Raw genomic sequence first — 12,281 nt, 5'->3', positions numbered from 1 at the left:
TATATATTTGTCTTTCCAAAAAAATTCCAAATTTTTTCATCATCACATCATCAGCATCAGAACTATGTTTTGAGACCATCTGTACCTTGTCTTCTGTCCCTTGTGTTCCAGGTGATTGCCAGAGTGCTTCTAAGCAGGCATGTTGTGCTAATGCTCAGAGACAGGACCCTCAGCACTCAGTGCAGTTGAATCAGTGGGAACTCATAAGATGCAGCTTCTGGTTCTGTAGATTGGGTGTAGACTTGAAAGTCTGTGTTGAGGTGGTCCTGGTAACACTGAGGCTGCTGCTGTGTGGGTCCTATCTGTATAACAAGGTGGTAGAATTTAGTTATGTTTCTTGTTTATGAATAATTTGCTTTCATGGAAAGGCCTTTATGCTGAAATGTATGGTGAAGAATGTATTAAAATCATGATACAACTTTAACTGTTCAGGTACAGTGAAGAGAGGAAAGTCATATAGCTAAGTAGTAGGAGTTAAAATTTCCATTTTCACCTTTATACTTTATAATTTGGCACAGTCAGCATTTCTCAGGAAGCTCATAGACACTGTTTCTACTGTTATCCAGCAGTACCAATGAAGATGAAGATCTGAATCCGGAACAGAAAATTGAAAGGGAGAAGGAAAGGCGGATGGCTAACAATGCCAGAGAGCGCCTGCGTGTGCGGGATATTAATGAGGCATTCAAGGAGCTTGGCCGAATGTGTCAGCTTCATTTGAAGAGTGAAAAACCTCAGACAAAACTCCTCATTCTTCATCAAGCCGTGGCAGTCATCCTTAGTCTAGAACAGCAAGTCAGAGGTAAGTCAGCCCAGCAGAGACAAACAGGCAAACATTCATTAACTATGCTTTGCTTAGGCAAGTTGTCTGAAAACTGTCTGTGCCGTCAGGATCCAACTCTCCTGTACTTCTTAGACTCAATATCTATAGGCTGGGAGCTTCCCACAAACCTGTAGAGCTCAATCCTATGAAATGGGGCAGAGAACAAAAAGCATCAGCCTGCTGTTCAGCTCGGAGCCCATTTCCTCCTGTGGACTCAGTGTCTATGTTTCACTGTTGAATTTAATTTGTCTCAACCTGCCCTCCTCTCTGCACCATGCTGTATTCCTTCCTTAGCACTGGATTTCCTCACGTGCTTACCCTGGGGCTTCTACAAATACTGCTGGTTAGTAGTGTGACTAAGCATGGCTCCTCCCTGTCTTTACCACACTGGTGTCCTTTATACCCATGTTAGATCTCAGAGCTGCTTTATTGATCTCTGTTAGAAATGACATATACTTCTAAGACACACCTTTGTCACATGTGTGGTTTGAAAGCTTCATTTGTTTAGTTTGTATTTGTCATAGCACCTCTCTGTGCTGGGCAGCTATCAAATAGTAGACACTTCTGCCCTTAAGGTTCCACTGTCTAGCTTGTGTTTCAGCAGTCGCCTGTGTAGTCTGTCAGTTGCTAATGTTTTATTTACAACCTTTTTGCAAGGAATTAATAAACGTTGCTCTGGACCCCAAGCCTTATACAAGTCTCTTTGCTTGTGAGCAACTCTCTTTCCTACTTGTGTTGGGTTATCTAGATGTTCGTATTGGGTTTAAATAGAGTAGGGTAGGCAAGTGCTTGAAAACTACAACCACGATCCGTCAACATCACAAAAGATGACTACACAGAGAATCACTGGAACAAACCTTCATAAAAACCGGTCATCGCTGCAGATTCTTCATTTCTATGTCCCTCCAGTATGTTGTATGTGTAGGAACATTGTATAGTCACCCTTTTCCTAAAACCAGGAATGTGCTCATCTTGATCAAAACCCTAGAAATGTATGTAGAGGATAAGTGTTCATGAAACCAGATCTTGAAGAATTACAGCCTCCTGTGTAATGCACCAAGACTGACAGTTGCTCACGTGATAGTAACAGGAACATTGTTCTTTCCTTAGCCATTCTCATGTTCAGTTATTACCACCCACTTATTTCTTGAACTGTATCTGAATGAACACTTGGCCCCACTCTGAAATCAACAGTGTCTGAGGAAACCACAGATGTATTCTCCTTTTCTTTAACTCTTGATTTCACCAGCAATTTATTGTTAAAGCTGTCTTCTCTGTCGGTGTGATCAGCAAAGCTGCCAGAATTTATTCTTATTTAGCACCTTTTCATTCCCACCGTGTATTAGAGCTAAAGACAGTTTTTTTTTTAAGCTTTCGAGTGGAGATACATATTCTCAAATCCAAGCCATTAAAATGAGAAATGTTTCATTATTTGAAAAAAGTTAGAAACCCTGCCTTTCACAGGTGGACCTTGTTCATTTGTAACATGCAACTGAACAGAAAAACCAAGTCATAGAGAACATCCAGGCTTGTCCAACTACCTCATAACTGTACTGTTCTGAGTGTAGCTCTGACTTTTTCACATTTTCTGAGCTGTCTATGGAATTCTTTACTGATTAGAGATGAATGAGCTTCAGATACATTGAACTGCAACTGTCCTAGGGATTGCTTTAATCTCAGGAAGGCCTTTTCTTCTATTTTCATACTGTAAGCCTGAAGGCCAGAGCCTTTATCCTACAGTTCCTTCTCAAGGCTCCTTGAAAAGCATTCAGATGCCTCTGTCCAGTATCTCATCAGCTCCCAGTGCTGCCTGGGCCTTGGCAGTGTCTTCTAAGCTTGGTATAGTTGTCATTGCCTGAACTGTAGCTCCAGCAATTGAGACTTGTAATAATGTTCATTTAGGAAGACTTGGTATACTTGTAGTCCTGAGCCCAGCAGTTTACATAAGGTGTGCTTTGTTTACTTGGTTTAGTAGGCCTAGTCTGGCACCTTTTGGTTTGCAATGTGCTCCAGACTGCATCTGACAAATCCCAACCTTGAGTCTGTAGTGGTATATTATTTGTATTTTGATAAATAAAATTTTCCTGAAGACCAGAGGCAAGTCTTAAAGCCATTAGAGGTTAGGTAATGGTGGCACACACCTTTAATCCCAGGATTTGGGAGACAGAGTCAGACGGATCCCTGTAAATTCAAGGCCATCTTGGGCTACACAAGATCAATGCAGAAACAAATCTAGGTGGTGGTGGCTCACACCTTTAATCCCAGCACTAGAGGGAATGAGGGAATATAAAATGGGAGGAGAGAGAGGCTTAGTCTGTTCAGTTTGTGGTCATCCAACCTTGGTAGAGGTAAGACTTCTTATAGTGGCTTGGCTGCTTTTTCTGGTTTTCGGGTTGAACCCCAATTTCTGTCTCTGGGTTTTTATTATTCATGTTACAGTAGTCTCCTAAAGCAGACATATTTAGGGTTTGGTTGGTTGGTTTGGTTTTGGGCTACATAGTGAGACTCTGTCCTCCTCCCCCCCCCAAAATGCCATTTCTGTGAATAATATGCTCATTACAGTTTAGTTTTAAATGATCTTTTTGTATCCATTAAGGTATTTTGAATCAGTTTATAAACTGATGTGCATGGCACTTAGCCTCATATAGCATATGCTTATAACAGAAACAAAAATTAAATAAACTGTCATAAGCAAGATACCTATGCTTACCTTTCCATTTTTTAAAAGATATATTTATGCATTTTATGTATATGTATATTCATTTACATCTGCACACCAAAAGAGGGCATCAGACCACATGAGTCTACAGTTATAGACAGTTTTGCACCACCATGTGGGTCCTGAGGTTTTAACTCAGGGCCTCAAGAAGGCCAAACCGTGCTTTTAACTGCTGAACTATCTCTGAGACCCCACTTTTTCATTTCTCATGGTAGCCCCTATTCTTTTTACTTCTCAGAGACACCTGCATCACACATCGTATCTTGTCATCTTGGCTATCTTCTTAAAAAGTTTTAGCATCTTCCTTGCTATACCACAGCCACAGAAAGAACTCTGTCATCTTATTCTATGTGTATATTAGGGTAGGGAAGGAAAGAAAGTCATGGTGGTCTGCTTCCCTTGTTTTCATGTGTTCCTATAAAGGCATAGTTTTCTGAACGGGTAAATGTGAAGTGCAGCACAGATGTCTTTCCATTAAGAGTGTACCCGGCCTACATATTAATTCACTGTAGCCTATCATGGCAGGACCCATAAAGAGAACTTGATTGACAAATAATAGCACTTACCAAGATTTGTTTAAATATTAACATGTGGATTTCAAACAAACTAAACCCTAGAAGACTAAATAATAATCAAAAATAAAAAAAATACAAAGTGATCACTAAGAATTCTTGTGTCTCGTTTAATACTGAAGGTTTAGTTCAAGCATATCATGGTTGCCTCTGTAAATTAGAAAATTTAATATATAAAAATGAAATTACAGAGATTGATCATCCTCACAGAAAGAACAATAGCAGTTTGTTCAACTTAAAACTCAGCAGACTTTATCCTTGGCAGGAAGATAACGACAAATTAAAGGCTATCCTGGGTAACAGAGACCAGACCAATCAGGCCTGGAGATCCAATCTCAGTGTCATTTGCCCAACCCCTGTCCTCAGCTCCTTGTTCTGCCCTCTTACATACTGATAACAATTCTCTCCTGCTATAGAGAGGAACCTCAACCCCAAAGCAGCCTGCCTTAAGAGAAGAGAAGAAGAAAAGGTCTCTGCTGCGTCAGCAGAGCCACCAACCACACTGCCAGGAACCCATCCTGGGCTTAGTGAAACTACAAACCCTATGGGTCATCTGTAAACATCAGCCAGGTACGTATGGGTCTGGGAAGGAAGTACAAAGACACCGCTTTAGGTTTTTTTTTTTTTTTTTTTTTGGTTTTTTCGAGACGGGGTTTCTCTGTGGCTTTGGAGCCTGTCCTGGAACTAGCTCTGTAGACCAGGCTGGTCTCAAAGAACTCACAGAGATCCGCCTGCCTCTGCCTCCCGAGTGCTGGGATTAAAGGCGTATGGGATTAAAGGCTTACGCCACCATCGCCCGGCACCACTTTATTTTAAAGTGGTTAGAACTATGGAGCTACTTTCTGGCAGGCACTGGTAATTGTAAAGGTCACTTAGAATTTGGAATACTGTGATCTGTTTGCTTTTCTGTTGTCTCATCAAAACCAGTATCATTTTAGACCAAATTACTATTCAGATCATTTGAATAGCTTGCAACTCATAAAGAGATGCCAGGTCTTCTTAGTCAGCACATTTGCTCATTCTCCAAGAAGACAATGTCATAGTGACTCCTTTCTCAAACTTCTCTGCTTCTTTCCTTGGTCCACATTCTTCTGTTCACAAGAATGGGCCATACCATGGAGTAGTCCTCCGCTAACCATCTGCATGTGGCTCCTCTCTACAAGGTCATTACTGCACACTTGCACTTGGATTCCTAACACAGTGTCAAATGCAGTTGCTGTGCTCTGAACCCACTGGTGGATGAATGTAAATACGTTAGGTGATACACCCAAAGTAGCCCTCTTTCTGGTGGAGTATTATTTATTGAAGACTTCAAAGTTAATATTTTGGAAGCTGTGTGAACTATAATTATTTTTAACAGTAGCATTTTAGCTAGCAGCATGGATTAAGAATAGAATTGATAACTTCATTGGGGATTTTTGGTTTTAGCTTTTGGTTTTTTTGAGACAGGGCCTTACTATGTAACCCTCACTGGCTTAGAACTCACTATGTAGACCAGTTTGCCCTTGAACTCACAAAGATCTGCATGCCTCTACCTCCCAAGTTCTAAATTGAGGGTATGTGTTATCACTCACAGCCATAATTCCATTTTCCTAACCTGCCTTCAGTGTTGTATATAGTAATTTTCTAAAGTTTTTTAGCAGATATAAAATAGTAGGGACAAATGGAGGGAAACAGGAATATCAAATGTAGTTTCTTTTGGTTAGCTTTGTGACTATCTCGAGATAAAAATCTGGAATTTGATAGAATAGTGAGTAAAGTAAACTGCTCTTTCAGTGTAGGATTTGGTTTATGCCAACACTACCAGAATCAAATTAGATTGCAGTTAAAAATGAATGTGGGGGAAAAAAAGGAAGAAAGGTCAGTATACTGATAGTTATCATTGTAACATTAGCACCCTGAAGGGAACTCGATTAACACTTCCCCACAAATATCTCCATCATGACTAGGTTTTCACGTCACAGAGTCCTCAGGCAAGAGCTTACTGATTTCCACACTTTCTAAAAGGCAAGCCTTGCATTCCGTGGAAGACAAAATGTTGTAGGAAAGTAACTGGTCTGTTTCATAAATACATATTTGTGTCTTCAGATAAAAACGTGCCACTGTTTCTCAGTGGAGAGGCGACATTTTAAGTTGACAGGTCTAGAAGAGCTGTAATAAGAAGTAAATTCATACAAAGCTCAAGTCATGGGTTTCCCTCAGACTGTGAAAAGAACATTTACTACACTCAGAGCCTGTCTTGCTTCCTGTCTGCTATTGTTGTTCTCCCCTCAGTTTATTCTTGATTTTTTTTTCACCTGTTTTGCTTTCTGCTGCTTTGGAATCTCTAGCCTTATCTTTCTCTATAATGTGGAAATACTCTCACTGAGGGGCCCAGTGATCCTGTAAGCCTGTTCAATCCCCAGAATCCACATAGTTGGCCTTAGACCACCATAGATGCACAGTGGCAAAAGTGCTTCTGTGCTTATTAATAGTAATAGTAACAATTCAGGAAACATACAAAAAGTTTCCAACAATTTGCCACCATTGTAAAACCAAGTAGCTTTTAATAGTTTTCGATCCCGGGAGTATCACTGTTAACAAACAGTATTGTCTTTGATTCTTCCTAAACTGTTCTATTATAAGTAATTTTAATAGAATTTTTCAGGGTTACTAATAACATGCATTATATTGGAAACACACATGTATAAAATTTGAACTAATAAGATAATTTCTTAAATTCCTTAGACAAATATTTAGTGAGGACCTACCTTGGACCAGCAACTGGGGCTTCAGAACTTTCTGTTTAGAATAAATGAATATAAACAACCCAATATGGTGAACTGGGGGCAGCAGTGAGAGAGTGTTGTGGTTACAGTGTTGAGCAGTCAATGGGTAGAATCTGAGGTCAGTTATTGCCAACTTACCTGTTCCCAAAATGGAGGTTAGCATAATTGTCTCGCTAAACTGTTGTATAAATTCTTAGTCATAAGCTCTCCTTTACATACACATCAGGTAAAACTCACAAGTTAGCTTCACTTTCCATGATTCCAGTTACTTATAGCCAGTGTGATTCTTTGTGCTCTAACAAATAAGGTTGCCTGAAGATCAGAGGGCAGAGCTTGGCACTAGTTAACCATAGAGGCCAGGCAGTGGCAGCACACACCTTTTAATCTTAGCACTTGGTTAGCATGTGGGAGGTGGAACAGGAAAATCAGGAGTTCAAGGCCACACTGGGTTACCTGAGATTCAACCAGTCTAAAAGAATAACAGCTCACATCTTTGATCCCAGAATTTGGGATCCCATGCCTTTAATCCCAGAATTAGGGAAGGTGGAGACAGGAAGTGATATGGCTGGGTGAAGAGAGGAATATAAGGCTGAAGGAGACGGGCTCAGTCCCATTCAGTCTGAGAATTTAGTAGAGGTAAGAAGTCTCTCTGGTGGCTGGCTCCTTCTTTGATTTTTCAGCATTTACCCTGATACCTGACTCTGGGTTTTTATTATTAAGATCAATTAGAATTCTCACTACACAACAGTAGTCCATAAACAGTTTGTAATGAAGGCTGGGTGTGGTGGCACGTCTTTTTAACCCCAATACTTCAAGGCAGAGACAGGTGGGTTTCTATAAGTTCTAAGCTTACCTGATTTTCATAGCAAATTCCAAGCCAGCAAGGATACACAGTAAGACCCTGTCTCCAAAAAACATGGGTGGTTTTGATATTTTATATATATATGAAATATATATATATATATAATGAAATTACATTCAGTCCTTTTGCTCTGTCTAATGTATCTACTCCATATGCACTGCTTACCTGCTGCTCACTAAGTAGCCATTTTGGTTATCATACCCACTACCATAAGTACTTGTTGAAGTAGTCCCTATGTCCCTATCACACTTACTAATGGCCCCAAAGCATAAACTTAAATTATAATATATTGTTAAAAGTCTTCTATTCTATTATTGATTTGCCCATATTTTTCTTTGCCTAACTTGTAAACTTTATCCTAAGCATTTATGTATAGGAAAAAAATCGTAGTGCAAGTAAGATTTAGTTCTTTACAGAGTTTCAGGCACCCAATAAGGATATTGGGTCATAGCTCCCTCAGATGAGGAAGAACTTCTGATACCTTAAAAGAAAGAGACTCTTGTATAAGTCACTTGGACCACTTTAGTGCAAACCTAGGTATAATGAACAACTATTGGGATTTGGGGGAGTGGTATTATTTTTGATAATTGTATACTAACTGCCCTCTTTCTGCCACAGTTCCAGCATCATCAGTAGGCTAGATAGAAGGTGACCTCTCCTCATAAAGACTTGGACAACTCAGATTATCTGAAGACACAGACCTGACAGGAGAAGAAAAACAAAACACTTGAAGCAAGAAACTCAAATGTAATCCTATGATCAAAGTAGCTGGTCAACACTTCCATCAGAAGTGAGGATAGGAAGCTCATCAGAGAACGCCGGCCCATGAGGTGTTTGCAGTGTATCATTCTGCTGTAAGCAATGTGTCGCTTCTGCACAATCAGAGACTGTCTCATCTCTCCACTCAACGTGGAAGTTGCCTTGTGCCTAAACTGAATTGACAAATGCATTGTAACTACAAATTTTATTTATTGTTATGGAACTGTGAGGTCTACATATAAAGGGAAAAAGTTCATGTGGGAAGCTGATGTACACTCAGCTGATGCCAGCATTGTTAAAGCTGTTCACAAAGCAGTGGCAACCATTGGCCCTTAGCATTCCCGGCATACCTGTTAGTGTCTTAAAAAGGAAGGGAGTCCTTTGTTGCCCTCTCCGACCTTCGCCATATGAATAGTGTTTTCCATGAAATAGGAAAATATTACTTGGTATAGCATTCTCTCTTCTTTTTTCACTCATTTTTATTTTCTCTTTGTGGTTGTTATATTTGGTCTAAGTCTGCATAGTTTATGGTCACAGTCCAGAACCCTCCTCCAGCCCTGTGTGCTTTGTTCATGTCCTTGCAGTGATAAGCAGACACCATCTGTGACCATAGCCTAGCTAAGATTTTGAAAGGGGAAATTTTGTCCCCTGGATTTGCCCCCAAATAAACATTGCTTTATTTCTAATAATCACTAAGACTTTTCAGGCTTCTAGGTTTCATAGTAAAGCTATAATAGCAAGAAATGTAACTTACAAGGGAGAGTCTACTTTTTAGAAATTGCTTTGTTTTCCAAGCAGTAAGTACTACATAATATGGTACTTGTAAAGTGTTAGCTGTAAGTAAGCACAAAATGCATTCAATACAATACAAAGATGACTTTTCAGGCCATGATCATAGTGAGCGTAACAGAACCCGGGAGTCCCCAGGACAGGCAGTTTGAACGCACACAACCACTCCAGGCTAATTACCTATGGAATCCAAGAGCAATGGTCACATTTCCTTACCCTGGCCTTTACTTCTCTGTCCTTTGGTTGACTGATCAGTGCAGTTGGGGCAGGGTGTGATTTAATCACCTACAAACCACCTGCCTTTGCCCTAGGAAGAGCTAGATTAGCGCTGAGCTGTACTTGTCATTCCATCTTAGCATTACTTATTAAAGCCCCTCTATCTCTAATCCTTCATACTTGTATTTAAGACACGGTAATCACTTTGAACTTCCATGAAATCTGTCTTCCACCACAGCAGCGCTGGGAGAGAAAAACATGCTGAACATGATGGTCTTGGCTAAGTAACTCCTTAGAGCCAGTATCAGTAGCAGTCTGCACATAGAAGAAAAATCCCAAGTCATTCTGTAACTTAAAACAACGGAGAATTTGAAAGAACAAAAGCTATTAAGACAGCACTTCATATCTCCATCAGGACTATTTCTAACAAGTCAGTCTTTGATGAATTTAGTGGACTTAGGTTGTATATGTTCTCCAGTTATATCAGACTACCTGTGGCCTTGTTCTTCATTTCAGTGTTAATCGGCTCAAACAGAAGTTGTTGCTTATGATGTGTGAGTGAACATAAGCCACTGCCTGGCCTTTTTCTTCAGAGCTTGTTGTCTTTTTCGCTATATTAGACTTTGCAGTATGCCCAGAAGCTTTCCTTCATAAAATAGAAAGAAAAAAAAACATTTGGCTTATTTTTCACTGTAGCTAGTCTTTTATACAATAATCTTGTAAGAAAATTTCTTGAATTCTAAATATTACTCTTTCTAGATTTTTGAAATCAAAAATTTTCAGTAAAAAGTTTCTTACTTTATTTTATTATATTAGGTAGTTAAAGAAAATGTAGGGTTATTTACCATAACCTGTTCATTAATATCAGAAATTTACAATAGCATTTTAAGAGCATAGTAGGTTCTAGCATACCGTGTAGTTCCTATGGAGTATTGTGAGAGCGAACTGTTGGGAGATGAGCTGCTTTTCATCTTGTTCTCCAGTTTCCATTGTCGATTTATTGCAGATTTGTATCCTGTGTCAAATTCAAGGTATTATTGATAAACCTTTTCAACCAGCAGCAAGAAGTTCAAATTTTTTTTCTGTCACTGTAACAGAAAACGCAGTATGTATATAACATTTATGTAGCAATAAATGTGCCATCCTTTTTTTAACATAGTAAACTAGTGAGTTTTTTACACTTTTGTTTCCCACAGAATAATGTATTTTGTTTTCTTTTCTCTACCTCCTTCCTCCTAGAAAGTCTCAAACTGCTTTTCCTGTCTGCACTAACTGTGCTTCACGGGTGACCCTGCAGGACAGATGGGCCTGGGAAAGCTAAGATGACACATCCCAACCTGCACAGTTCTCTTGCCCTCTCTTCTGATGCTGTAGTAGAGAAAATCTCCTCTTGCAGATGTAGAGAAGAATGAAGATGATGGGAAAGGACTTCAGATGAGGGTTTTATTAACAGCCCTTAAAACACCCTCACAATCTTTTCTGTCTCTCTTCTCTCACCTACAACCAAAAATAAACAAGCAATCAAACCTGCCATAGTAGGGAGATGGCAATGTAATTAAAAGCTTATTCATCCATTTTTAACACTACATTCATACACACATGTATACATGTATGCATGCATTGAACTTCTATGAGAACTTCATGAGAAGCCTGAGATAAGGACCATCTGGAGGTCTTTTTCATGAAGAAACCAGGTGGATTTTGAGATTTGATATTCATGTGAGGCACAGCAGATCATTTTACTTCTTATGTGGTTTGATAAATATAAACCTTTTAGTTTTATACAAAATGACAAACTAAAAAAACCTTCATACAGGAAGAAAATATCTGATGTTAGAAGTGAAACAGATTTGGAGAGCTAGTCACCTTGCCTCATTGACGGGTTTATAAGAGCGCGCCCAGAAAAATCCTGTGTCTAGGAGCACTTAGAGCTGGTCAAGACTTAAAACTTTTCCTACAAAAGCCCTGTCTTCAATTTTTTTCTCTCTGTACAACTTCTAAGGGATTCAACTCAATGGTTTCATTTTTTTATTTATTTCCACTAATTTCTCTCTAGTTGATGAATTCTTTTTTTTTCCTTAGAAACTCAATTATTTTAAATAGACATCACATAAGGGGTGGGTGTACTTGAGGTGTGTGTGTGTGTGTGTGTGTGTGTGTGTGTGTGTGTGTGTGTTTAGCTAAAGAGTATTAGTTTTGGCATCAGTCAGTTGTTCAAATCCAAGCTCAACGTCTAATTAACTCCTTTTCCTTATCTGGAAAGTGGAGAATCTGTACAAGAATTGTGTAAGTATTGAATGAAACAATGTATGGAAAGCTCTACCATGATTCCTATCACATAGTAAGGAATCAATAAATTATGAATATTTTTAAAATAAATAGTATTTTAACCAGTTCCTGGATGGTTCCTCTTCAGCCACACTGTGGGAAGTGACTTGTAACCCCAGGAGATAGCAGGCTGTGTCTGTGGGAGCCTACATCTTCTGCAGTCCTCCAGTGAAAGGTGGCACTGCTTCTGGTTTCCATTGTTGGTGTATTCAGGATTTATGGGTTTTCAAAATAAGGTTTTTCTGTGTAGTCCTGGAAGTCCTAGAACTAACTTGGTAGACTAGGCTGGCCTCAAACTCAGAGATCTGCTTGCCTCTGGCTCTGAGGTGCTAGGATTAAAGGTGACCACTACACTGACTGAAGATGTATCATCACATACCAGTAGAACGAGCCTGAAGGCCTTGCTCAGTGCCCGTTGTGGGTGGGTAGTGCTGTCAGTCTTGGTTCC

At 39.5% G+C, this 12,281-nt stretch overlaps 1 protein-coding gene across 5 annotated transcripts in view; it reads left to right on the top strand.

Moving 5' to 3' along the window:
- Tcf12 (transcription factor 12) overlaps positions 1-11,899 on the top strand; it is a 268,114-nt gene extending 256,215 nt beyond the window's left edge. For all 5 annotated transcript variants that reach the window (XM_050127365.1, XM_050127384.1, XM_050127395.1 and 2 more), the window contains 3 exons: positions 567-799; positions 4,528-4,681; positions 8,360-11,899. In XM_050127365.1, coding sequence (XP_049983322.1) covers positions 567-799; positions 4,528-4,670 — 376 coding nt within the window. In that variant the 3' untranslated portion in view covers positions 4,671-4,681; positions 8,360-11,899. The remainder of the gene's footprint in view (positions 1-566; positions 800-4,527; positions 4,682-8,359) is intronic.
- The last annotated feature ends 382 nt before the right edge of the window (positions 11,900-12,281 follow it).

This window comes from Alexandromys fortis, unplaced genomic scaffold (genome assembly GCF_014885135.2).
Source record: "Alexandromys fortis isolate MF-2015 unplaced genomic scaffold, M_Fortis_MF-2015_v1.1 scaffold_22, whole genome shotgun sequence".
In the NCBI taxonomy this organism is placed as follows: domain Eukaryota; kingdom Metazoa; phylum Chordata; class Mammalia; order Rodentia; family Cricetidae; genus Alexandromys; species Alexandromys fortis.
The sequence above is the reverse complement of the archived record's forward strand: the minus strand, read 5'-3'. Positions and strand labels throughout refer to the sequence as shown.